This window comes from Phaenicophaeus curvirostris, chromosome 9 (assembly GCF_032191515.1).
Source record: "Phaenicophaeus curvirostris isolate KB17595 chromosome 9, BPBGC_Pcur_1.0, whole genome shotgun sequence".
Taxonomy (NCBI): domain Eukaryota; kingdom Metazoa; phylum Chordata; class Aves; order Cuculiformes; family Cuculidae; genus Phaenicophaeus; species Phaenicophaeus curvirostris.
The window spans coordinates 31,330,376-31,354,716 of NC_091400.1; the positions used below are offsets into that span (position 1 = coordinate 31,330,376).

Below are 24,341 nucleotides of genomic sequence, written 5' to 3' on the forward strand. Positions count from 1 at the left end.
ATCTCTGCACTGGAACAAAACTTATTTGGAAAGAAAACTGAACAGCAAGTGATGACTGTCTGGGCTGGGACAGAGACTGAAGAAGTGGTCCAGGCATGACCATGCTTCAAGTCTGACCATGGCTGAGCCCACCCCTGCATCAGCGATGACCCCAGGCTCCACTCTGCTTTGAATCCCTTCCTACTGCTGTTGCCTGTGAGTTTTTACACCCTCTCTTGATCCCAAATGATGGAGATTAGAATTATTCAAAGAAATGTGATTTTTTTTTTTTTAACGAAGCATTGCTTTTAACACACTTGCTGTTTGCAAACAATTTAAGTTATATCACAAGGTTCTCTAGAAAAAGGATGAGTAAAAGGATCACTTAACAAAACAGCTAGAAAAGGTCCAACATCTTTTGGGATGCAAAATAGAAGTTGCATCCAAAAGGTCATGGTGCCATGTAACAAGTCATCGCGTCAGATTCACCCAGCTGGCTTCCCTCTGCTTAAGGATGATTTTTTTCACAGGGAGAAGATTATTTGCTAGTATTGAAATTTTGGTATTTTTTCCCCACTAGATGCCAATAATTGAAGCCATTACAGTCAGAATTCACGTGGCTACACTGGATACACAAGGATGTTTCAGTGAACAGCTTATAAATGACTCAGCTGCCTACATTTTCATATTTGTTTAGCCAACAAAATTGATACTGTATTTACAGCTTGGTTGAGGTTTATCTCAAGCCATCACAGATAAAGCGTAAGGTAAAATAACTACACTTTACCCTCCAGAAGCTGCCAGATGAAAATGCAGATGACAAATTTTAGGTTATCCACTACTGTCTTGAACATCCCTCTCCCTAAAAGCGAATGCTGGCTGACCACATCATAGTCCTCCCCATTAAAATCAACTGCTGGAGGCTCAGCAGCGGTTAAAAGAAAGTGAAAACTGCACCAAAGAATTAATGCTATCATTGCGAGAGCCTCTAATAATTACAGTTTTAACCACTTTCATAAGGAAGTCTAGTTGTAATATTCAGGATAGTCATCATTAGAAGATGGTTCAACCAGTATTCTATCTGTCATTATCCTATACTCTGCATGGAAGACATCAAATAGTTCTTCTTTCTTGCTTGTTTAAAACTCAAAAAACTGCTCTAGCCAAGTTTTCCAAGTGACTGCTGCCACCGCTCCGCATTTTAGCACGTTAGCAGCAGAGCTTACCATAAGGGAATGATAATAGACACAGTCTTAAACCCAACGAAACCTCAACAAAGGAAAACAAGCATATTAAAGACCCCATCAAGAAGGAAAAGTGAAGCATCTAACTTTGTTTAATAAATACTGGGGGGAAAGTGACTTTCGTAAACAGAAATGGCATCAACGCAGCCTGCTTGGAGTTTTTTTTCCAGCTTTTTTTTCTGTAATATCCTAGAGCCTCAGTGTTTCCAAGCACCATTGGCTTTCCACATCACATTTGTCTGCATTTAGCTTTATCCTCCTGCAACAACACATACAAGGATTTCAAGATTTTTCAGACTTATCAAACAACTGCTTGCTATTTGTGGATGTGACCCTATGGCCATTCAAATCATTAGCAAAGCCCCTGCAGCTTTAACTGAGCTGGAGTCAGGACACCAGGCACTTGGTAGTCTTCTCACACTCCAGTCCGCAAGGAACCTGACCACTGATGTGTTTTTTGAGGGCAGGGAGGAATAATGTGCCTTTCAGGCACCTAAGAAAAACGGAGTTGTCCTGTCCATAATGATTACCAAATAAAAATAATAAAAGGAAGAACTTCAATAAACACATTCTCCATGCACATTCAAAGCTGAGATTTTTTAGAGTGCAAGTAGGAGTGGGAAGGAGTGACACAACACCCTGCTCCTTCCATTTCTGCTTAGAACATCACACAAACCCGCTTCCATAAAGTTACTCCAGCACTGACTTGACTCTGAGATTTTTACACAGCTCTGAATCAGGGCAATGGCAGAAAACACCTTTTACAGATCATGAAAAACCCCTCTGCAGACAGGGATTAATAATACCAATTTATTCAAATGACCACATCATACTGCAATTCAGTTGGGTTTCTGATTATTAACAGATATTGACAGTTTAAATCTTCAGTCCAGAAGCGTCAAGAGCAGAAAATTCATGTACTCTAGCAGGAGAGACTGCAGCTATAGTGGGCTCTCAGACCAAAAGAAATTATTTACCAGTAGAAAAAAGAAACATTTCTAGCCACTGCCCATCAGGACAGTAGATTTCAATAATGTTGGGGGATGCAATGCTCTGAGTTGGTATTTAGCCTCAGTACAGAGGCACTGAGTCCGAGACCTAAAAGCCGTGAGGGGGAGGATATATAAAATACAAACATCTAAACACAAACTTCCAAGGATGAGAAGAAAAAGTGAAAGTTATGTCCCTCCTTTTTTTTTTTTCCTTTTTTACTGTTCACTAGTGGTCAGAGCCTTGCTTGCATTTTCAGTTTGCATTATGTTGTAACATCCAAGTGTAGCCACCCCAAAGATCACAGAACACTTCATGTAGAGACAAAGTTTCCTCAGCCTTAAACATAGGGTACTTCTATGTTTCTTCTTTCAAATAAAAACTTTTAATGATGAAATAAATGTAAGATCAGCATGGTGCCAAACTAATATCCAACAGCAAAACTAATTACAGAAGTTTCTTCTACCACAGAGCCAAGTCACCCGCACATCCCACCCTTGTTTGCTTATCGCCAGGGCCAAAGATCCAGCAGGATACTTCAGAGGATCCCGCACACAGAAAGGCTGAACAAGTTTTGAATTACCAAAAAAACCCGTCCTCTATTACAGCTTCTACCTCTGACTTTCTTTTACAAAATATAAAATAAATTGTATTAAAATGAACTTGTAGAAGTTTACCACAGCATTCTGCAAACTTCGAGTTCTTCTCAATTCGTGGGACACGGCGATTTGCTTCAAGGAAGCCCCAGAAAATTCCCTCTGTGAGGTTGGGAAAACGCCAGAGCCTGGATCCTGTCCAGCCAGCACCTGCTGCCATAACTCCCCAACAGCCCACCTTCCTTCATTAACATGCTATTTCTTCCTAACTTAACAAGTTTACTAATCAGACTCGCAGAAAGTACTACAGCCAAAATGTAAGGCTCTAAAGCTAATCATATTAAAAGGCCTCCTTAAATATTCAATCAGGTTATTGACTGAACAAACTTCTGTGATTAGAAATACAGTACTGCACAGGGTGGTATTATAAAACCAATCTCCAGTATAACCAATTAACAGTGTATAACTGAGCTCATAGTGTTCAGCCTTACAGGCACCAATATACATGCAGATTTAAGCTGGGAATAATTTTGTTTCCCAAGTTCATTCCTATTATGCGAACATCGCCTGCATAAAGTTTAGACAAGGAGAACACAGAAAGTTCATTAATTACCATGTTACTTCATAAATCACAAATGGATCAAGAAAAAAGTAGCTGCCCCCATGGCCCACAGATTATATTCTCTCCAAGATGTATTTCTTTCTGAGAACAATAAGTCATATTTAATAAACACCAACACACAGATGTTTTTAACTGAGAGGCCAACAGGGCTATAAAGCACGCTCCACACTCGGGATTATCTGTACATTAGATTACAATTCCTTGATGCTTCCCCAGCCATTAACTTACATGGCAATACAAACATCTCTTTCTGACAGCAGAGAGCAGCCTTTGGCCAATTGACCCATCTTTTCCTGTAAGTGAAGTTAAACCCAGGTTTAGCACCTTGTCCCTGGTGTGGTGGCAAGAGAAAGCAGGGTCATCCCCATTGTGCAGAGCACATGCTGAGTTTGAGGCTTCCACACCTCCTTTTCCCCCATTCCCACTCACAGCTATCAAAAGCCTGGCTCCTTTGTTAGCACTTACAAGAACTTTCACCCCTCTTTTATCAGGCTATACTTTTCTGGGCGCAGGCAGAGGATGTTAGCAGAGTGGTCCTTGGCTCCCAAGGGCACGCAAATGCTCCTTCCCTCCCATCGTGCACTGCAGCCAGCCCAGCACCAGCTGGGGAAGCTGTTCATCAAGCTGGTGTTGACAAAGATAATCTAAACCCAACACCTTTGAGTCCTCTTTTCCACCAGCACAATAAAAAGGAATTTCATAGAAATGTTTTATGTACGTCTTTGCAAAGGCACTAGCCTTCCCTCCAGAGATGGTGATTAATAGAGAAAAATGGTTAGGCGAATCTCAAGTTTATTGTACAAGGATTGGGCATTTTCAAGCTTTCTTTTCTAAAAAGCTACTATATACTCTGTAGGGGAAAAAACCCAGAAGTCTGTGGTTTACTGTGAACGATTGATAATAGGATGATTGCTCAGGCACTCAAGGCATGATATTTGATAGCCTATCACACATTCATTGGAAAGGAAAGCAACAATTATCATGGCCTGACCTGTTTATCATTGCAGAGCTCAGCCAGTTATCGAAGTGGTAGAGCTTCCGTGGTAGAGCTTCCCTGCATTATAATATTCGACCATGTCTAACATGCTTCATGCAGAGCTAACCTTCGCAGTTGTACATCAAAAGTCCTGCCATGGCTCCTTCCCAGATTGTCCAAGCATATCAATCCAAGGAAAAACACATCTGGTATGTAATTCTGCTTTTCAGCATTGATACAGAATATTATTTTCCCCTTTCAATTCTCCTCTAAGACACTCACAAACAGGCAAAACTGTTTCTCTGGATCAAATAACAGCCTATGGGAAGCATCACCAACTTCCCACCCCACAGCAGCAACTGACTCTGCTTTCTTTTCTTAATCCGGTACCATCCTTTCTCAACAAAGTCTAAAAGACTTGTACCCTCTTTCCTATGGGTCAGTTTGCTCTTCAGTCTCCCTCAACACAAAACCACTGCTGTACGTCCTTGGCAGGAATTATCCAGGTGATTCTAATGGCTGCTCAACAGGAACAGTAATTACTGAGATACATTTCACATAAAAAGATTTCATCTTAGCACTGAGAGTCGTAACTGCATACCTGCTGCAAAATTCAATCTCACTGAATCTTGCTGTGATACACTTCAACTACCAAAAAGATGGAAAATGCACCCTAATTTAAATTTTTAACTTAATTGGTATATAAATGATTCTAAATATAGCCTCAAGCATTTGAAGTACAGTTTCAAAAATTACCCTAAAGACTTTAAATCAGTCTGACTTCCACAGCCAGTCTGGGATGCCACAGTACTTCCCCAGCTGCTATATTCAGGAAGTATTTACACAGAGTCATGCTGAGAAAATAGTATTTTTTCCAGTAAGTAATCACATCTAAACTTACTAGAAAAATACAAAATACGACTGTGTTCTTCCACCACATTTTATAACTATAAAGACTCAAACAAGCTACTTAAGTCTTAATCAAATATTATTGTATGTTGAGCAGATACCTTTCAATTGCCAGCACTGCAACCTGAGGATCTGCTATAAAGCCTTGGTGACATTAAGACCACACTTTGTTACAGAAGCCACTAAGATGACAGAGGATGCAGCTCAGTTCATCTACTGCCTGCAAACATCATGGTGTACATCAACATTGCAAATGTAGACGGAATTTTGAATTCACTTTTAATACACAATTTCAGACAACACTTCTAAGCAGCATGAGGAAAAATTAACTTTAATTTTGGATTACAGTAATGCCACCTCTATCTCCTGAATATTTAATTTACCAAAGCACACCAACAGCAAAACTCGCACTCAGAAGTCCGTCTCTGTTTTTAAACATAAAAACCTGCTCATTGGTGCCACCAAGAGTGATCTTACCTGGAAAAGGCGAAGTCAAAACTGGAATTTTGATAGGGGAGAAGGTCAGCACATGGCAGGGCTGGACACTTGGTGCTGAAGGTCCTTGGGGTGCTTCAGGCTCTACTGCCACCATCGCGGTGGTGGCTGCAGTGGCCAGTGTCAGAGCCTGATTGCCACTGAGTGGTTTAAGGCTATTCTGGCAACCACCTGTGGAAGGGCGAGATACAAGAAATTTTATTTTTAATTGGAAACCATTAGTTCTACAGAAGATGTTTTCAGCATTCCGAATTTCAATGCAAGTTGGAACAAAAGTCTGCAACATTTTCTACCCGGTCTCCACTGCTTGCGTGCGTCTCTTAGTGAGACACTAGATTTTGAATATATTATATTTTCTAAGTACTCTCAAAGCCCCTTTCCTAATAGTAATTCTTGAAGTCCCAGTTTGTTGTATTTTTAGATATTAAAACCCCATACATGTGAGCATACTGTTATATTTGCCCCAGCCCTGGGAACGTTGCCCCATGCCTGGAGGTGTTCAAGGTCAGGCTGGATAGGACCTTGGGCAACCTGATCTAGTGGGACATCACAGGGGGGTTGGAACTAGGCGATCTTATGTCCCTTCCAACCCAAACGATTCTACGATTCTATGATTCTATAATCTAGAGGGACAAGGCAGTATATAACTATGCAGAGCTATTAAATTCAAATGAAAAAAACTCAGTAAAGAAGTCAAATATTTGAACACATTGGTTGGCATTTTATTTAGCTCCTACAGCATCACAACGACTCATGATCACCCTTATTTTGACTTTTACTAAGGACAAATTGTCCAATTTCAAATCTGAATGGTTTTGTTCCTTGCTGCATCAGTCACTCAGTGTTACCATTATCTGCCCAGCTATTCTCCCATAATACGCAGGCAAATATCTGACTTTTATAGGTTTAATGTACTAGTAACCTTCATCTTGAAAACACACTATGCAGGAAACTTCTAATGGTTTCACTCAGGAGCTCAGAAGTCTGCCAAATCTGGGCTGAAATGCGCTTCAGACTACGTAACATTTACCTTGGAGCCTTAAGGGGAGAAGGACTTCAAAGCTCAATCTTGGCTAAATACATTAAATAAACAAGAAAATTAGTAGTAAAAATCTTAAGGAGAAAACCTAATTTGACAAACACCAGCTGTTGCTCCCTCTACACTGAGCTATGTATTCAAAAATTAAGCAATCATTAGCTTATTATGTAGTTTGGCAAATGTTTTCAGTTCATGTGGAAATCCTTCAGGCAATAAGAGCCAACTGTAGCTCTGCAAAAAAATCAGTTTGATCAGGCTCCTCACTTCACACATTCTGTGAGTTCACAGGATTGCTTTTTATATTCATGTATCTGTGAGGAGAACAAGGTATCGGCTCACGACCATGGGAAGCACGACTGTCAAGAGTGTTGGGGTGAGTGGCACAGCCCCTCTGTGGCATCACTGCTCTGGGTAAGGCAACTACAGCTGAGTAAGCCCAGTTAAGACTGTATTTCCAAGCAGGTAACTATCCTCTACACAGCTATGTAATCCTGAACTCACATCCAGGCATTTCCATCCTGCTCTGGCTTCACAAGCCTAAAAGGTTTTAACTTTCAGGTGGCAAATGCTGTTTTGCACTCAGCTGGCATTGGATAAAGAGCGGGTCAGTGGTTTTTGGAAAGGAACCTGCTCTGGTTGCAGCTAATTGGGGCTCCTGAGGCTATCTATTATACTAGGTTTTGGCAGCTTTGCTCATAACTCTTTAAAAACAATTGCCAACAAAATAAGCTCTCTGCACTAGCAAAACAAAAGTCAAATATTTTTCGTTAAGCATCACAAAAAAAAAAAATCTATTATTTCTACTGTATTTATCAATGCCATGAAAAATTCATTTAATTAGTGCATATGCAGGTGTTTTAACAGGCATGCAGGTAAAACCCCAAAAATATAGTTTTGATCATTGAGCTGTGGATAGCTAAAAAATAGACTATTCTGCCAGTCACAATAGAAACTGAATAAATAAATAAATAAATACATGTCCAAGTAATCCAACTGTTTAACACAAGTTTATTGTTTATTCACTCTCATAAGGACTAGCACAGACTGTTAGGTTAGGTTAAATACCTGGCTTCCAAGAGCTTCCACTCATTCCTAATTTCAATTTCTGCAACTGAGAAAAACCCACAAAATATCTTCAAGCTCTTATGAAAACGAATGTTGTCATGAAAAATTACTTTTTTAATGGTTTCCTATAGGGTACTTGAGCAGAACGGTTGTTTACTTCTCATTCTGTTCCTTTATTTTAGAAAAGAAGTCATTTCCCCAAAGAGCCCAGAAAAGCAACAAAATAATGTAAGTCTTAGGTGCTTAGATAGCCAAAGTCTTCCACCAGCACAGATGAGTAAGGCTCCTGGAGCAGGGCTTCCTTATTAAAGTTTCATCAGTCCTCCTATTAAAGTTTCATCAGTCAGTTGAAAGAAAAGTTTTGGTGATTTCCCTGCCTTTGATGTTCTCTCTCTCTCCCCTTCTAAATAATTCCATGAAGAAAGGACTATCCCTATAACTGTTAATACTTGAGATGAGAGCATGGGCAGGGTGTCTGGAGGTCATCAAGCCCACTCTCTTGCTTTGCACTCAACTGAACAATCATCTTAGTAATTTTTCAGCCTCTAACATAACATACAATTTGCCAAAGCAACTGGAACTTGGCCTGGGATGTGACGTGTTGAGAGCTAGCAACTTCTACCTGCACTCAGCATAGCTGGAGAAAAGTTGTTCTTCTCAGAAACAAATCAGATTTTGCACCAAGTATTTAAACAAAAAATCTTGAAAGGGGTTTTTAGAATCATCATTAATCACCCCACATTTATGTGAATTTCAAGAGCCAAATGTCTTGAAAATAGTAGTAAAATACTATCATTGATATACCCTTCAGGGGAAAAAAATTTTTTTTCCCACATTTTTTTTTCCTAGCAACGGTGGTTTCTTCAAAACTGTTTTTGTCAAGTCAAGCTGCATCTTTGGTGGTAAGGTAATATTCATCTGCTTAAATAACAAACCCATCCCAGTGTCCTTTCCCAGCCTTCCAGTTCTGCTGTTCTCACACAAACAGACTAGGGGGAGACATCCAAGATGGGCAGCACATATTGACCTGAAGCAACTGAAGAGTGGAGAGCAGCTGCTGACGTAATGAACAGTTGATTCAGAGATAATTCACTGACAGCGGGTAAATACGGTGAAGGCACTGGAACCGGCCAACAAACCCATCACAAGGGAAGAAGCACGATCTCCAAATATCTACTTCCTACATTCATGGGAGAGTGACTGTTGGCAAAGGCTTGTAGCGATAGGACAAGGGGCAATGGGTATAAACTGGAGAAGGGCAGATTTAGACTAGACACAAGGAAGAATTTCTTCACTATGAGAGCGGTGAGGCGCTGGAACAGCTTGCCTAGGGAAATTGTGGCTGCCCCATCCTTGGGGGTGTTCAAGGCCAGGTTGGATGGTCCTTGGGCAGCCTAGCCTAGTGGGACATGTCCCTGCCCATGGCAGTGGGGCTGGAACTAGATGATCTTTAAGGTTCCTTAGAACCCAAACTATTCTATGATTCTATGTGGAAAAGGGTCTACATGCACAGGTGCAGAAGAGGAGCCATTTCTGTTGTACCTTCTAGCACACCATCACCTACAAAAACTTGTGAATTGTACCTAATTTCCTCCTCTTGATAAGACAACCCATTTTCACACAGCAGACCTGTACCTGCCATGTGCCACTCCTAGTGTGGAAGAACCAGCCTGGATCATGCTGCCATGTCCAACCAGCACATGATGGAACACCACAATCTCTACCACCTAAACCCATTGTTTCACTCCCAGGGTTTTCAGGGCACCAAGAGCAAGCTGTGAGACTTCCCCACACGCAACAGACAGACATGGTGGTCCCATGGCACGTGCAAAATCGCACAGCACAAACCACTACCCTCAAGTGATGTCCGTCACCTGCCAGGGAGGAAGGTGGTCCTTAGCAATATAAAGGCCAACCCACTTAAGCCCACCAGATGTATCATGCCTAACACAGAATATTCAGCATCCTTTCCAAAATCCATCAAACTTTTCCACTCCCCCTTGTCTGCCCCAGTGCTCTCTCTACACTCACACAAGGTCTATGCAACCTGAGCACGCTAAAACTGCCTTTTGGCTACTGACATTGTCTAACACCTTAACAACTGAAACCATAAGACTTCCTTCCTTGAAGGGAAACACACCCATAGCAACAGAAATTACTTTATTTAACAAGACAAAAAGAAAGACTGCTAATGCTTGAGAGATATGAAGATCCATCCTTACCTAAAAGGGTACTTTCAAGACCTTCCCTTTCGGATACAAAAAGTTACTGGTATTGTGAAAACTTACTGTACAGACAATGTAACAAATTTTAAATTGCACTTGATAATTACAGTCTTTGATTCTTTGTCTTCAGTTTTGCTACAGGAAAACACCTTTCCCAAAAGGTTATGAACACCCTTCCCAAAAGACCCATATTAAAAAAAAAAAAAAAAAAACCATGCAGGTTAAAAACCTTTGAACCCTTTCTCACTCTTGGAGAGAAAAAGTATTAATACACACCAGCATAATGTTCCGTGTAACCTATTTTAATGACTAAAAAAATCACTGTGTTTTGCTTATCCTTTCAGCCCATGAGCTACTGCAAGTGCCTAAAGGCCCTTTCAGAACTCTTCTGCAATACGAAGTTCTCCATCAGGTGAGGACCAAAGGACCCCACGGCAGACACAGACCTGGCTGCCTCTTCTTTTTTGCCTGGAATAGCCCAAAGACACAATTATAACACAAATGGATTTCCACTGCAGTGTGCCAATCTGTTTCTATCCAGGTGAACACACATCAAGCATGTGGAACCACACAGCACTTGATTTCTGTCAGAGCTTTCCAACCACCACATCTCCTGTTTCAGTGCTGTTTCCCATGCTAATCTCTGGTAGTTTAGCATCAGAAACGAACACTAGAACTCAACACAATTAGGAAAAATCAAACCAAGTGCTGAGTAGCTTTCTAAGAGATCTGAAATATTTTCCATGTATGCTTAAAATAAAAAAATATTTTGAAAAATTTCACTTTAAATGCGTATGCCACAGAAGTCATGTAAAATTAAACACAAATTCAAATAAACATAAGTTGAATGCTTTGACCATAGAATACAGAAGTTAGTAACGCTGAGGTACTAAACTTCACCCATGGAAGGACGTATACCACTCTCACTTCTTTTTTTAAAGCAGTACGCAAGCTCCTTACTTTTATACCTGAACCAACTGATCCCTAAACACCTTGACTGCCTGCATCCATGAGTCTTTTGGGGTTTCCCTGCTACTTGCCCCAACCTCAGGTAGAGTGCCACTCTTCAGACACACACACTGTTTTCCAGTCCCTCTGTTACTGAGTTTGCTGCATCCAAGCACTGTTTAAAAAAAATAAAATAAAATAAAAAGTTCCTAATTTGTGGCTAAAAAGTCATAGCAGAAACATTCACTGAATCTCAGCTGAAGCTGCCCAAATCCTCTACAGCTTGTAGTATAACACAACCATGGCCAGCTGATCCTTCCAATCCGGTTCACCGGTGTGGGACCTGTGCGTGGTGTAGAAACTACGTACCAGCCTCAAGTCTACATTTTGACAAACAGGTACACTTGTCACAGAATAAACTCCCTGATCAGCTATTGCTGCCAGATGGGTTGAGGACGGGGAGCAATAATGAAGAGCCAACCTGACAGTTCCATCACACCTGCATCCTCAGTACCCACCAGCCCAGGATGACGGAGATCATAACCCAGCTTGGCGAGGATGCTGTCCGAGCACCGCATCCAGTTGAGCTTTAAGGCAGCAGCTGTCATAGAATACCTATCACTGCTCCCAAAGATGTATGAAGAAACATCTCAAAAGAAAGAAAAAAAAATTGAAATGTGAATTATTGTTTATTATCCCATATTCCCTTTTCCCTCACCTGCAGAGTCTGTAAACTAAAGTCTTTTAGATGACAGTTCTTCACGAGACTGTTAACAAAATTAAAACTGACAACAACTGTCTCTTGATGGAGAGGGGGGAAAAAAAAAAAAGAAGGTAGTTGAAATATGCTAAAATTACTATAATAGTTTGATCCTCCTTCCTTGAAGATGAACAATTACAAGGGCAAATACCAAAACAAAAGCAGCACAGAGATTGCCGATTTATTTCTGCCCTCATCCTCCCAGCTCCACCTGCTGTGAGAAGGTGCCACATCACAGCCACCAGTCTCCACAGAGGGAGTTCCTGCCCTCTCCATCTTCTCCTGACCACAGTGGCAGTGTCAGAGAAGCTGTCTTGGTCAGCTTATAAATAATAATACAAGGTTAAAAATAATAATAATACAACAGGGCAAACCCTGACAATTTACAGAAAAAAAACCCAAACAAACCAAACAAACAAGCCTTTTCTGCTTATTTTCCCCATTTCTCCTGGCCAGAGGAGCAGGCAACCAGGCAGAGCTGCCCAGCAAGGCTGTGCCTGCAGCTGGCAAGCGAAACCCCCCTGTGAATGGCTCTTCTGGGCTTGGATATGACAAGACACCAGACGAAAAAACATTTCCTCAGAAGCATTTCAGCCACCGCTTACAAATCCAGTATTTCTGAAAACTCAACACGTTGGACCATTTACAGAGCTGTTAAAAATGATCACTTAGATGTAAAAAATGATAGCTAGGATTAAAAGGCTACTGATTTTAAAAGTGTTACATTTGAAGGCATGAGTCTTTTAGTAATACAGATATTTATACTATACATAAATGCACATAAATATACTGGCTTCAGTACATCCAAGGACACACTGGTTTGGTTCAGATTTTCCTCTCAGGGCTGAGAAGAGGGGGCTGTCACCGGCTCTCTCTGAGCAGCTGACTGGGGGCACACATTCCCTCAACTTAAATGTTGAATTCTCTACTTTCTCAATAAATTGCCCTGCACACTGATAGACCAGATGCAACATGCCAAGTGAAAAGAAGTTTAAAAAAATAAAAAAAATTAAACCACAAAACACAAAAAGGAGGAGATACAAGTTCACTGAGAGAGGTAAATGTCATACCTGTAGGAATTTTGTGAATACTTTATGAATATTCTGAGTTATTTAATTTTTTTCAGTTAATTCCCCATAAAGAGGCAGCAATTGGAAAGATAAGTTACTTTTATTATTGTTTTATTCATCAACAGGATTAGAAGGGTATTTACTACAAGCCCTTAGTATCAAGCACTAGCTATCCTCCTTGCTTGGTCCATGTGGCTCTCTTACCATTTAGAAGATATTTCCTGGTATTATAAAGGCAATAAGAATCATAGAATAATTCGGGTTAGAAGGGACCTTAAAGATCATCTAGTTCCAACTCTCCTGCAATGGTCAGGGACACCTCCCACAATAGGACCAATACACTTTAGCAGACCAAGACATCATTCTAGTTGGGTATTTTTATTCTGGTAGAAGTATCTCTAAAAGGAGAAGGAAATATGGGGTGTCAGTTAAACTCAGCCTGCCCCTACACAATGTTGTGCTGTTTGAGTATCGAATGCAGGATATCAGCCCAGGCATTGACACCAGCCAGGGTCAGGACAGCACTCCAAACCAGGACAAAAACGTCACTTTCTCCCTCAACAAAGGGCATCCTTGAAATAATCAGTTTGAGCTTTGAAGATGGAGACATGCTTGCGTCTCATTTGATCTCCCCCTGTCATTCCTAAAAAGACCCAAACCTTACTGAACAGCAATTTATAAACATCCCAGCCTACCAGCTCATCAGGGTGAGTCCACTCCTGTCTGGTGCAGCTACACTACAGGTTGGGTTCTTTCCTTCCAGAGCCCAAGAGCCACCTGGAATTTAACTCCTGTTCCTGCCTGCATGCAGTGCTCTTTCCACACCCCTTGCATCCTCCCCAAGCCCCCCAGCCCCTTCCCACACACAACCTCCCAGGTGTACAGCCCCTCTCACCCCTTACGCTGTCATGATTGTAAAGGGAGCCTCCAACCACTCTTAGAAGGAACTTTGTCTTTTTATCAAGCAGAAATACTTGGAACCCCTATAGCACACACATTTACAGCACCAATATTGATACTTGCAGAATGTAGAGGACTGAGAACCTGCTGGCATCACCACCTAAACTGCACGTGGTCTGAAATGTCAGATGCTGAGCAACTTCAGTAACATTTATCAATCAATAAAATGAAGCAGTGGATTGACTTATATAGCATATTTATCGCAATGCAAAGGAAAATATATTGATATCCACATCTTCTGTAGCCCAAAGGGAAGAAAAAAGCTTACTGCCTTTTTCCATTTGTAAAAACTCCAGCTATTGCATGAGTCTGCCAGTAACAGCATCACTCACAGCACACTTTCCAGCTCATATGCAATAAATAAAAAAACCTGGCTCCTCACAAACATGAACAGCCTCTGCAAGGTACTGGAAGATCTGAATTTCTTTATAATGAGGTCTTGGAGCCAGGTAGGACAATATTATGGATCAGAACTATGAGCCTTTCCCATGAAAATATTACAAGTACTTTTATTTCTGCAATTGAAGTGGAAAAAATTAAATTTAACTGGGATAATGTTTTCACTTTTCACAAAAAGCATCAAAAAAGCACAAACTTAAGCAAAACAAGAAGTTCTCAACAGCTACAATTAAAGTCAAGCACACACAGAGACTTAATAAAGTGTTCGTCTCTGCAGTGCCTGAATGCTCCACAAACAAAGAGGGTTTTCATGGCATTTCAGGGATATTCAGGTTCCTGCGGTGCTATTCTTGTTTTACAAACAGGGAGCCCTAGCACATGCACAGTAAATAAAAGAGAATCCAATTTGAGAGACCCAAAACCTGACTACTTACATATATTGACGTGCCTCGGATACAAAGATTGTGTTTGAGAAATACAAAGGGTTGGAGGTCCTGTGTCATGTATTTCAAAATTGTGAAAAAGCATAAAAGAATGGAACCCAAATTTAACACAAAGCAAATACATTCCTCCATAGATTTGTAATGTCTGAAATTTAAACTGAAATTACCTAGAAAACTGTATCTGTACATCTAATACTGACGCTTCCGACAAAAAATATTAGATCAGTTCTGAAAAAGGATTCAAAGAAAGAAAAGGACACTAAAAGGAAGGATCAAAATTGTTATCTACATAGGATCAGTAATGCTAAAGCAATTTCATGAAAGAATATACATGAACTCTTCTTTCTGGTATTTCTGATTTCAGTGCCAATGTATGAAAGAGGAAAACGATTGCTTTTCAACAAAGGGATGCTGTGGAAATGTAGAGGCAGGAACAAAGACTTGACTTAGCACAAAATATTTTCTACTGAAAATCATCCCATAAAAAAAAAAAGAAAACATCTGATTTAAGATGACTATTTTCTTCTGACACAGAAAAACACTAAGAGTCTTCATTCCAGGTTAGATTGCCACCACTAACAATAAAAACAATACTCTGAGCATTTTGTTAAAGATGAAAACCATTAAAAGGCTTTCACCTGTTCAATGTCTCCTCCCAGTGTTCACAGCTCTGACAAGGCTCCCTGAAGGAGACCTCCAAGAACACAAGTGTTTGTCATCAAGCTTTCATCTGCATACACCTTAAGCAGCTATTCCTGAAGTGAACCATGGTACCAGGGCCACTGCCACATTCAAGATCAGTAAGAAAATTTAATTTGTTTTGAAAAGTGTAAAACAAAATAAAATAAATTTTAAAAAACAATCCACTCGAGTACTGTCAGACATGTCAAAAGGAAAAAAAAAGATGTTCAGGTGCTAGATTTTACTTCACTCTGAGTGGAAACGCAGAAGGCAGCCTCCAGGCTCCATTTACCCAACAACCCAGCCAAAGCTACTGTACTATATACTCTCTATTTTAACTGTTATGCAGGTCTCCAAACTGAAGCTGAGCAACTGCCCCCAACTTCAACTCCTAGAATCTCTTGAGGGTACCTGTTCGGTAAGGGATTGGCAAGAGGTACAGAAGCAACTTTCATTTCTACGCACTTGTAGAACTGATTGTGGCCAAGACCTGGTTCAAGTGTGGATAGGAATTCCTTATAATGGGCTGAATCATAGAATCATAAAATCACTAGGTTGGAAAGGACCTACTGGATCATCGAGTCCAACCATTCCCATCATGGCTGAGGGTCTCCCTACAGTCCAACCATTCCCATTAGGCTGAGGGTCTCCCTACAGAACTCCTCAGTCTTCATGCAGATGACCTGCTCAGAGCACAATACCCTGAAATGAGCTGTAGAATATTACAGTACCCAGTAAAGAGCCCAGTAATGACACCGTGTAACTGGTTGTACCAGAGAGCCCACATACTGCTGGGTTTAGCATCACACTGGCATATCCAAGAGAGCCAGGAAGCTTTCAGTCCCTGCAATCACTGGAGCCTGGGCAATGTGGGACCACACAAACAACTAGAGCAGACATTGACTCACTAACCTTGCATTTTAGTCACCCTCGAGCAAGCAGAAGGCAAGCACAGATTTCAAGGGCTATAAGCTGAAAGCCACCATTCTCAACTGAACAAAACCACTGAACTGTTGACATCGGTGGGGACTTCCTTCAGTCCCCTCACCACCCAGCCACTGCTGGAGCAGCAGCCTGCTGCGGGCTCTGCTCGGGTGGTCTCAGCTTGGCACTCTCACACGGGCGGCTGATGCAGCACTTCTGGGACACTTTGCTTCTTGAAGAGATGACAACACACTTCCATCCGTGTCTCCTGCTCCCTCCCTCACAGGAGGCTGGATGAAAGGCTTTTTCTCCAAGATTTCATGGGAAAACCTTCTTGAACACACCAATAAGAACACACCCTTTCCAAGGAACCACTATCGGTGATGCTCTTGAGAGGCAGAAATGCCAAACTGCAAGAAGGTACCTTCAAACATTTCAAATAGCATCAATAACAATAAAACCAATGAACACCACGTACCAGAGGGCTACAGCTTTCATGTAGTGGGTGGCACCAAAGGGTCTTGTGGGTGGTCCTTCATCCCACATCCAGTAGCCACTGAACACAAGAATGTGCGGAATGCATAGATTGAACAGAATCATAGAATCACCAGGTTGGAAGAGACCCACCGGATCATGGAGTCAGGCACACCTAACTCAGAACCAAGCCAGCCATGACTTCATCCACACAGCAGAGAGCACAATGCAGGGGACGAAAATATTAGTCCTTTCTCTGCAAAATCATCTAGACGCTGCCTTCCTCACAACAATTGTAGCACCCAGTAGACATAAAACATGCCATCATTACTAGGTGGGAAAATATAATGCCAGTATTCGGTTTAGATGCACAAAACGCTAAGTACATAAATTCACATTTTATAATATGTGTGAGAATAATAGCTACTTCCTTTTCTTACAGAAAATAACACCTTCTAGTAGCTGGAGCTTGCAGCTGTTAAATTATGTGCATTATAATTCACCAAACTCCAATACCTCATTCCTTTATCTTTGTGACATTGCTGATACATTGAGAAAACAATTATATCATTACCAATAACTGGTAGAAGGCAAACCTGCTGTAAGACAGGCTTTCAAAATGAATACAGCCACACAGCCTGCAAAAAGCTTATTAACTTCTCAGTTTAAACCACTTAACTAAGCAATTTGCTCTCGGTGTTTTTATTACTCCCTATATTAAGTGTAAAGATTATATAGGAAATACTTCAAGACCTACCATAACACTTCCTAGAAGCAGCTTCTGATTATGGCCATAGGGCACCGATATTGCTATCCTGCAGTAACGCCACCACCGTGCAGGCTTCTCAGCACAAGAGTTTTTTCATAATCCCATCTTTTGGGGTTAACACTGATCGCATCAATCAGAAATAAGATTTAAAGAGGAGTGGGCAGATTTGAGAAAGATGGCTGGGGGTCATTTGTGCACCTCTCTCACACAAATAGCAGCTCAGGGGGTTTCTGAAGAGGTGGAAGACAATGCTGAGCATTCTGCCAGAGGAAAAGTTGGATCCAGCTGAAGATTTCCTGTGAAAAGAGGCTTGCGTGTGCACATATTGTCCAGGGGGGAGAAAAATCATCTTTTCTCTGTACTACTTGCAGACTACAAACATGGCATCAGGCTGGGAATGCCCCTGTTCTGCCAGGCACGCTTCCCTAACCTGTTGCCAGGCACACTCCTGCTTTATGTCTGAAATGTTGTATGCGATAAAAAAACGTTTACGAATGTTTAAAATATTGAAATATTTTACACACAAACAAAAAAATGGGTCGTCGGTCCCCTGCACAGAACTTTTCCCTCACCATTGTGCCTGACCTTAGGAACAACACTTCAAACAACGCATCCTGTCTGGGAACACTGCTCAACTATTCCCCCTGGCATCCTGGGAGGAATGCATCAATATAATGGGGTTCCGCCCGTGGCATTCTCATTTCCGAGCACTGCTGAGCAGCATTCCAGTTGAGCATCGGGCGGTTCTGGCAGGAGAAGGCAGCTTACTGCAACGGATTGCTAAAACATCAAAATACGGAACCGATTTGAGTGGTTCAACATGTTTCAATACAGAACAATATTCACTGCTAATTAATCAGTCTGGCAAGTGAACCCAAACAGTAAGGAACTCTTCCAGCACACTCCCATTGAATCTGCATTACTGGCAAAATACAAGAAAACTTCCTGTGTGCTACGTGGCTGCAAAGTAAGTAGTACTTTATAGGGCAAAGAGGGGCTCTGCTGTCAACCACATGGACATTACCTTCGATCTAAGAAAGGAAGAAACAATGACATCAAGCCATTAAGAATATCCCGATTCTGAATTTAAGCATATATTTTAGGGGCTTAAACATGAACAGAAAAGGTTAAGAAGTAAAATGCAACAAGACAACTGCTATTTCAAATTATTACTGTAGCACCAAAATAGATTGAGCTTTCCTGTAATGTATTTTCTGGCCTTTTTCAAGTAGCTTACCTCTTCTGTTAACAGCTGCAATGTACCCAAATTATGCAGATTAATGGAATTTATTTCACAAATAACACTGTGCGTAACTGAGTCTTAATGAGATGATGGATCAACTCCTCCTGTCTACTGATAGCTGTCTACACAGATCACACCAAATTCTTAAAATTAGCACCTAACAGGAGAATTCTACATTAACTGCATCAGAATATTCTTGTCTGAATAAAAAACAAGAATGCTCAGAGTGGCTGGCCCCTTCATTCCAGAAGCTGACAACCAGTTATGGAATAATCTGTTACAATATTCTATAAACATACAAGGTCTTTTCATTCTTTAAAAGTAATTTAGAGGATAAAATGCACTTTACCATCAAGGTTCAGATCAAGCAAGAGATTTTCAGCTGAATGGAATGAAACTGTTACTTTAGTAAATGGCTTAGACATCTTTCAGAAGATCCATTTAAAAAAAAACAACAACAACGGTAAGTAATTATTTATATCCCACTGACCTGGTATTAGCTGGGGTGCCAACACTACTGTGGGAAGAGGCCTGGAGGCAGCAGCTGGCCTGGCTATAGTCATAGCTACTTGATTTGTCATTAACAGAGGTTTCTCATTTCCCTGGAACAGTCTTGATTCCTCAGGATGTATCCACGCTGAATCCAGAGCAAATGCATTATTCAAGTATATCTGTCCAACATAAATAAATAAAAGAATGCTAAGATTTGAGACACAGAACTCTGAAATAGAAGTAAGAATAAAGTGTCTTTAAGTCACTATTACAATACAGATGGCGTCTCAATTCAAGGAAAAAATGCAAAAATAGGTTAATTTCTGCTCCATAAATGTTGCAGGCTGAGTTTAGCTGATGATTTAAAAACTAACCAGCTTTTAACACAACTAATCAACTCATGCAGCATCACAAAAAGAAAATAATAGCTGAAGGCAATCATGTCCCAGACATAGCTACTCCAGAACAAGCCCATCTGCAATTCAGAGATGTCCGTGCCTTCAGAATAGGGAAGATCAGGGTGAGGGAAGGAAATGGGATAAAGCCGCATTTTAATTATTCAAGTACATAAATGTACAGATGTAGGTAACTGTGAGCAGGCTGGGGGTGCAGGACCGCGAATGACACTGATGCGTGGGTCATGGCAGCATTCATGGCGATTCCACCACTGCCAGTGCTGTACAGCAGCATCCCTTTTGGGGAAAAACCAGTGGAAGTACCAAGAAGAATGGGAAAGTGGAAAACTTCCATAATCGCATCCCACAGTAAAACTAAAACATTCTAGCCAAAGTAATGCAGATAGTAAACATACTTTAGTCTTTTTATAGCTTCAGAAAAGTGAACGTGTATAACTGCTGAATTAGACTCCTCCAGTAACCATCCCTTACAACACTCCTCCTCCGTGAGGTTTTGCCTAACAAACTACTGACCTTTCACACGCCTTCACAATTCACAAAACCCATCCCGTTTTTCAGCTTATATACTTTAAATACGTCAGCCTTAAAAATACTTCAGCAGAGCAAGATCAGACTTACTTTGCAGCTTGGTAGCCTTTTATCGATCCAGTTTTTCCTAGCATGAGGCGGAACTGTAGATGCGTACACAGGTGGTAAAACAGGAACAAATTCCACGCTTGAAGAAGGTGAAAATCCTATGAGCGGAGAATGAGCCCCAAATATCCACTAGGGGAAAAAAAAAAAAAGGAAGAAAAGTTCACAAAATTGTTTTACCCTGAGTAAACTGATGCTTTTCACAATTTCCTAATTACATAAAAGACGAGTACTGAAAATTTCAAACTTGTCTTTTCAGTCCAACAACCTTTTGTGGGGTTTTTAGGCATTATACAGTGAGGGATACATAGCACAGACATTATAAACTACTTTTAAAAGCCACAAATCAGTAGCCTAGCAAAAAAGCAATACTTGGCTAATGGCTGCTAGTCGCCAGGGAAGCTTGGTGTCTCCCTACTCAAACAGAATCTCACATCTGAAACAAAAACATCACTAGAAACTGTTTTTAAAATTTGTCTTAAGGACAGCAAGGACCAAAGGAAATACAGGAAAAGTATTTTCTCTTAACTTAAATTCATTTGGCAAATAGATTCCCATGGTGAAACCACCTCTGCAATTTATTTAAGTGGTCTCACACGGGGGAATAATTGATGTTACTGTTTCATTAGACACAGCACTACCTATTTTCTCCCTCCCACTCACTCTGCTCCCAAGCCACAAGAGACGCTCATGCTCGAAAAGGCTGGAAATCTTCTCAAGAAATAAGTGGATACTACTGTGCTCAAATCTCTGTTGTATTGTTACTTCTTTCTTGAAAAAAAAATATATATAAAGACAAGGAAAAAATACAAGTGCAGCTTCCAACGCCTCCACCGTAACAGGACAAACGCTCCAGCCAAAACGCAAGCAGCCTTACGACAGCAATTAATAATTGAAATAGTCATCAGGGAAAGCGCTGGTGAGACAGATTGGCTCAAGCGACACGATTCAAAACTTTAGCCTTTATAAATATTCAGAAAACCAGAAGCAGCCGACATCACACGCGAATGGGCGAGCAGTATTAGAGAATTTCCCCGTTTCTGGTCTCTTTTCTGCAGAGAACGCGCCCTGCAGCCGCCGCTTAACGGGTGATGGGGATGAGCCTCCCCGGAGAGAGCAGCAGCCCCTCTGCCAGCCCTTCTGCCCCGGGGGCCGAGCCGCGGGGACAGCCCGGGACAGGGACCCCGGGACAGAGGCTGCAGAGCGGGGCGGGGTCGCACTGAGCTGGGAGGGAGCGTGGATCTGCCGGAGAGCAGGGAGGCTCCAAAGGGACCTGAACAGGCTGGACCGCTGAGCAGAGACCAGTGGGATGAGGTTTAACGAGGCCAAGCGCCGGGTCCTGCACTTGGGGCACAACAACCCTGTGCAGCTACCGACTAGGAGAAGTCTGGCTGGAGAGCTGCCCGGAGGAGAGGGACCTGGGGGTGTTGGTTGACAGCGACTGAACATGAGCCAGCAGTGGCCCAGGTGGCCAAGAAGGCCAATGGCATCTTGGCTTGGATCAGAGACGGTGTGACCAGCAGGTCCAGGGAGGTTATTCTCCCTCTGTACTCGGCACTGGTGAGGCCGCTCCTCGAATCCTGTGTTCAGTTCTGGGCCCCTCACCACAAGAAGGATGTTGAGGCTCTGGAGCGAGTCCAGGGAAGAGCAACGGCGCTGGTGAGGGGGCTGGAGAACGAGGAGCAGCTGAGAGAGCTGGGGTTGTTTAGCCTGGAGAAGAGGAGGCTGAGGGGAGACCTCATTGCTCTCTACAACTACCTGAAAGGAGGTTGTGGAGAGGAAGGAGCTGGGCTCTTCTCCCAAGTGACAGGGGACAAGACGAGAGGGAATGGCCTCAAGCTCCGCCAGGGGAGGTTCAGAGTGGATATCAGGAAAGAAATTTTCACCGAAAGGGTCATCGGGTGCTGGCTGAGGCTGCCCAGGCAGGTGGTTGAGTCCCCATCCCCGGAGGTGTTTAAAAGATGGGGAGACGAGATGCTCAGGGACACGGTTTAGCGGCAGACAGGAGCGGTTGGACCCGACGATCCTAGAGGTCTTTTCCAACCTAGCAAGCCTCCTCTCCCCCGCGCTGCCCCCGCTGCCCCGGGCGGCTCCGTCCCGCAGACGCTCCCGACGGGCAGCGGCGACGCGGGACTCGGTGCCGCGCGGCCCCTTACCTGCCCGGGGAGGAGCGCGGCGGCGCGCTGGTCGGCGAGGAGCGGCAGGAGCGGCTCGCAGGGGACGCGCCAGCCCAGGGCGGCGTGGGGGGGGGGCGGCGGCGGCGGCAGCAGCAGCGGCGGCGGCGGAGGAGGAGGAGGAGGAGGAGGGGGAGCAGCAGCAGCCCCGGCGGCGCCGCCGACCCTGATGAGCCCCGGGACCACCCAAGCCCAAGGCAGAGCCGGGGGCTCGGCGGCCGGCGGCGGCCAGAGCAGGGGAGGCGGCCGCTTGGCCGCGGGAGCCGGCAGCATCCTACATGGCACGGGCAGCGGCGGAGCCGGGCAGCTCCGCGCACCGGCGCCGAGTGATAAACTCCAGTTCGCGGCGGGGCGCCGCCGGCAGGCTCCGCCCGAGCGGGGCGGGAGCGCGGGGAGGCGGGGAGAGGGGTGGGAAGCGCCCGGGAGTCGGGCTGGGCTGCCTCCGGGCATCCCCCTCACCTCCCTCCCCCTCCCTCCCCCCCTCAGCCCCACGGCGGGGGAGCGGCGCGGGGATCGGAGGAGGGGAAAGGCTTTTGAGCATCTCATCGCACCGCGTTAAGGTTCTGTCGCCGGCGCCTGGCTGCGGGGAATCGTCTCTCCTGCTTTCGTGGGGGAGCGCAGGCTCCGCGGCTCCGAGCCGGGAGAGAGGGGCGCCGGGAGGACCAGGCGTCGAGGCGGGGAGACGCGGCACCGCGGAGCCTCGGCAGCCTCCCCGGGAGCCTTTCCCCAGGGAGATCTTCTCCAGGGACACCGGCAGCAGGCGTGGGAACCCATGGGCACCCCTCCGGTGAGGCCCTTCTCCTGTCTGCAGCAGAAATAAAAGCATTATAGACAGAAACTTGCTCGCAGGCAGGGGAGGATGAGCCCCTTGCCATTGCTGCTTTGGGAAGCAGGTGCCCGGCGCATCATAGAATCACCAGGTTGGAAGAGACCCACCGGATCATAGAGTCCAACCATTCCTATCAAACACTAAACCCTGCCCCTCAGCGCCTCATCCACCCATCACTTAAACACCTCCAGGGAAGGGGACTCAACCACCTCCCTGGGCAGCCTCTGCCAGTGCCCAATGATCTTTTCTGTGAATTTTTTTTCCTAATGTTCAGTCTAAACCTCCCCTGGCGGAGCTTGAGGCCATTGCCTCTCGTCCTGTCCCCGTCACTTGGGAGAAGAGGCCAGCTCCCTCCTCTCTACAACCTCCTTTCAGGTAGTTGTAGAGAGCAATGAGGTCTCCCCTCAGCCTCCTCTTCTCCAGCTAAACAACCCCAGCTCATTGACCTCTGTAAGTGCTGCTGCGAAGGTGCCCACAGTCCTAGTGCCTGGGACATGCCAGGCATCCCCGCTGCTTCTGCCATGCCCTGGAAGAAGCCACTGAGAGCTCCTCATTAAAGCTTAAGCCTTCTGACCCTTGGTCATCCGTGACCTTTAGCAGCAAGGAGTGAGTCATCATACTTCATGTAATGATCTGAGGGAAAACGACCTATGCAAATGCCCCAGAGCAGCTCCCTTCTGGGCTCAAGTGGTCCCCAGGGCAAGCAAATCCTTTGCTTGTAACCTGTAGGCTTGTTTCTCCTGTCTTCTCCCTGCTTTCCATGGCTGGGAGGAAAGAGGAGCTGAGCAAGCCTCTCCTAGCTGCTGATGGCATCACAGCTTCCAGCTTCTCCGGCAAAAAAATTAAAGGAATGAATAACAGTAAAATAGGCTGAGCCTAGGTTCACAGAACACATGAACGCTTCAACTTTACGGTTAAAAATCATTGTTTACATTTCCCTGCCCAACCACCAGCATTCTCCAGCTCTCCATCATAGTAGCACAAGT

At 43.6% G+C, this 24,341-nt stretch overlaps 1 protein-coding gene across 1 annotated transcript in view; it reads right to left on the bottom strand.

The window, feature by feature from the left end:
* Positions 1 to 22,834, bottom strand: part of TCERG1L (transcription elongation regulator 1 like) — a 100,481-nt gene extending 77,647 nt beyond the window's left edge. The window contains exons 1-4 of the mRNA XM_069863362.1: positions 22,509 to 22,834; positions 20,338 to 20,484; positions 19,302 to 19,482; positions 5,794 to 5,982 (exon numbers count right to left, since the gene is read on the bottom strand). Of these exons, the coding sequence (XP_069719463.1) occupies positions 5,794 to 5,982; positions 19,302 to 19,482; positions 20,338 to 20,484; positions 22,509 to 22,799 (808 nt within the window). The 5' untranslated portion in view covers positions 22,800 to 22,834. The remainder of the gene's footprint in view (positions 1 to 5,793; positions 5,983 to 19,301; positions 19,483 to 20,337; positions 20,485 to 22,508) is intronic.
* Positions 22,835 to 24,341: the final 1,507 nt, after the last annotated feature.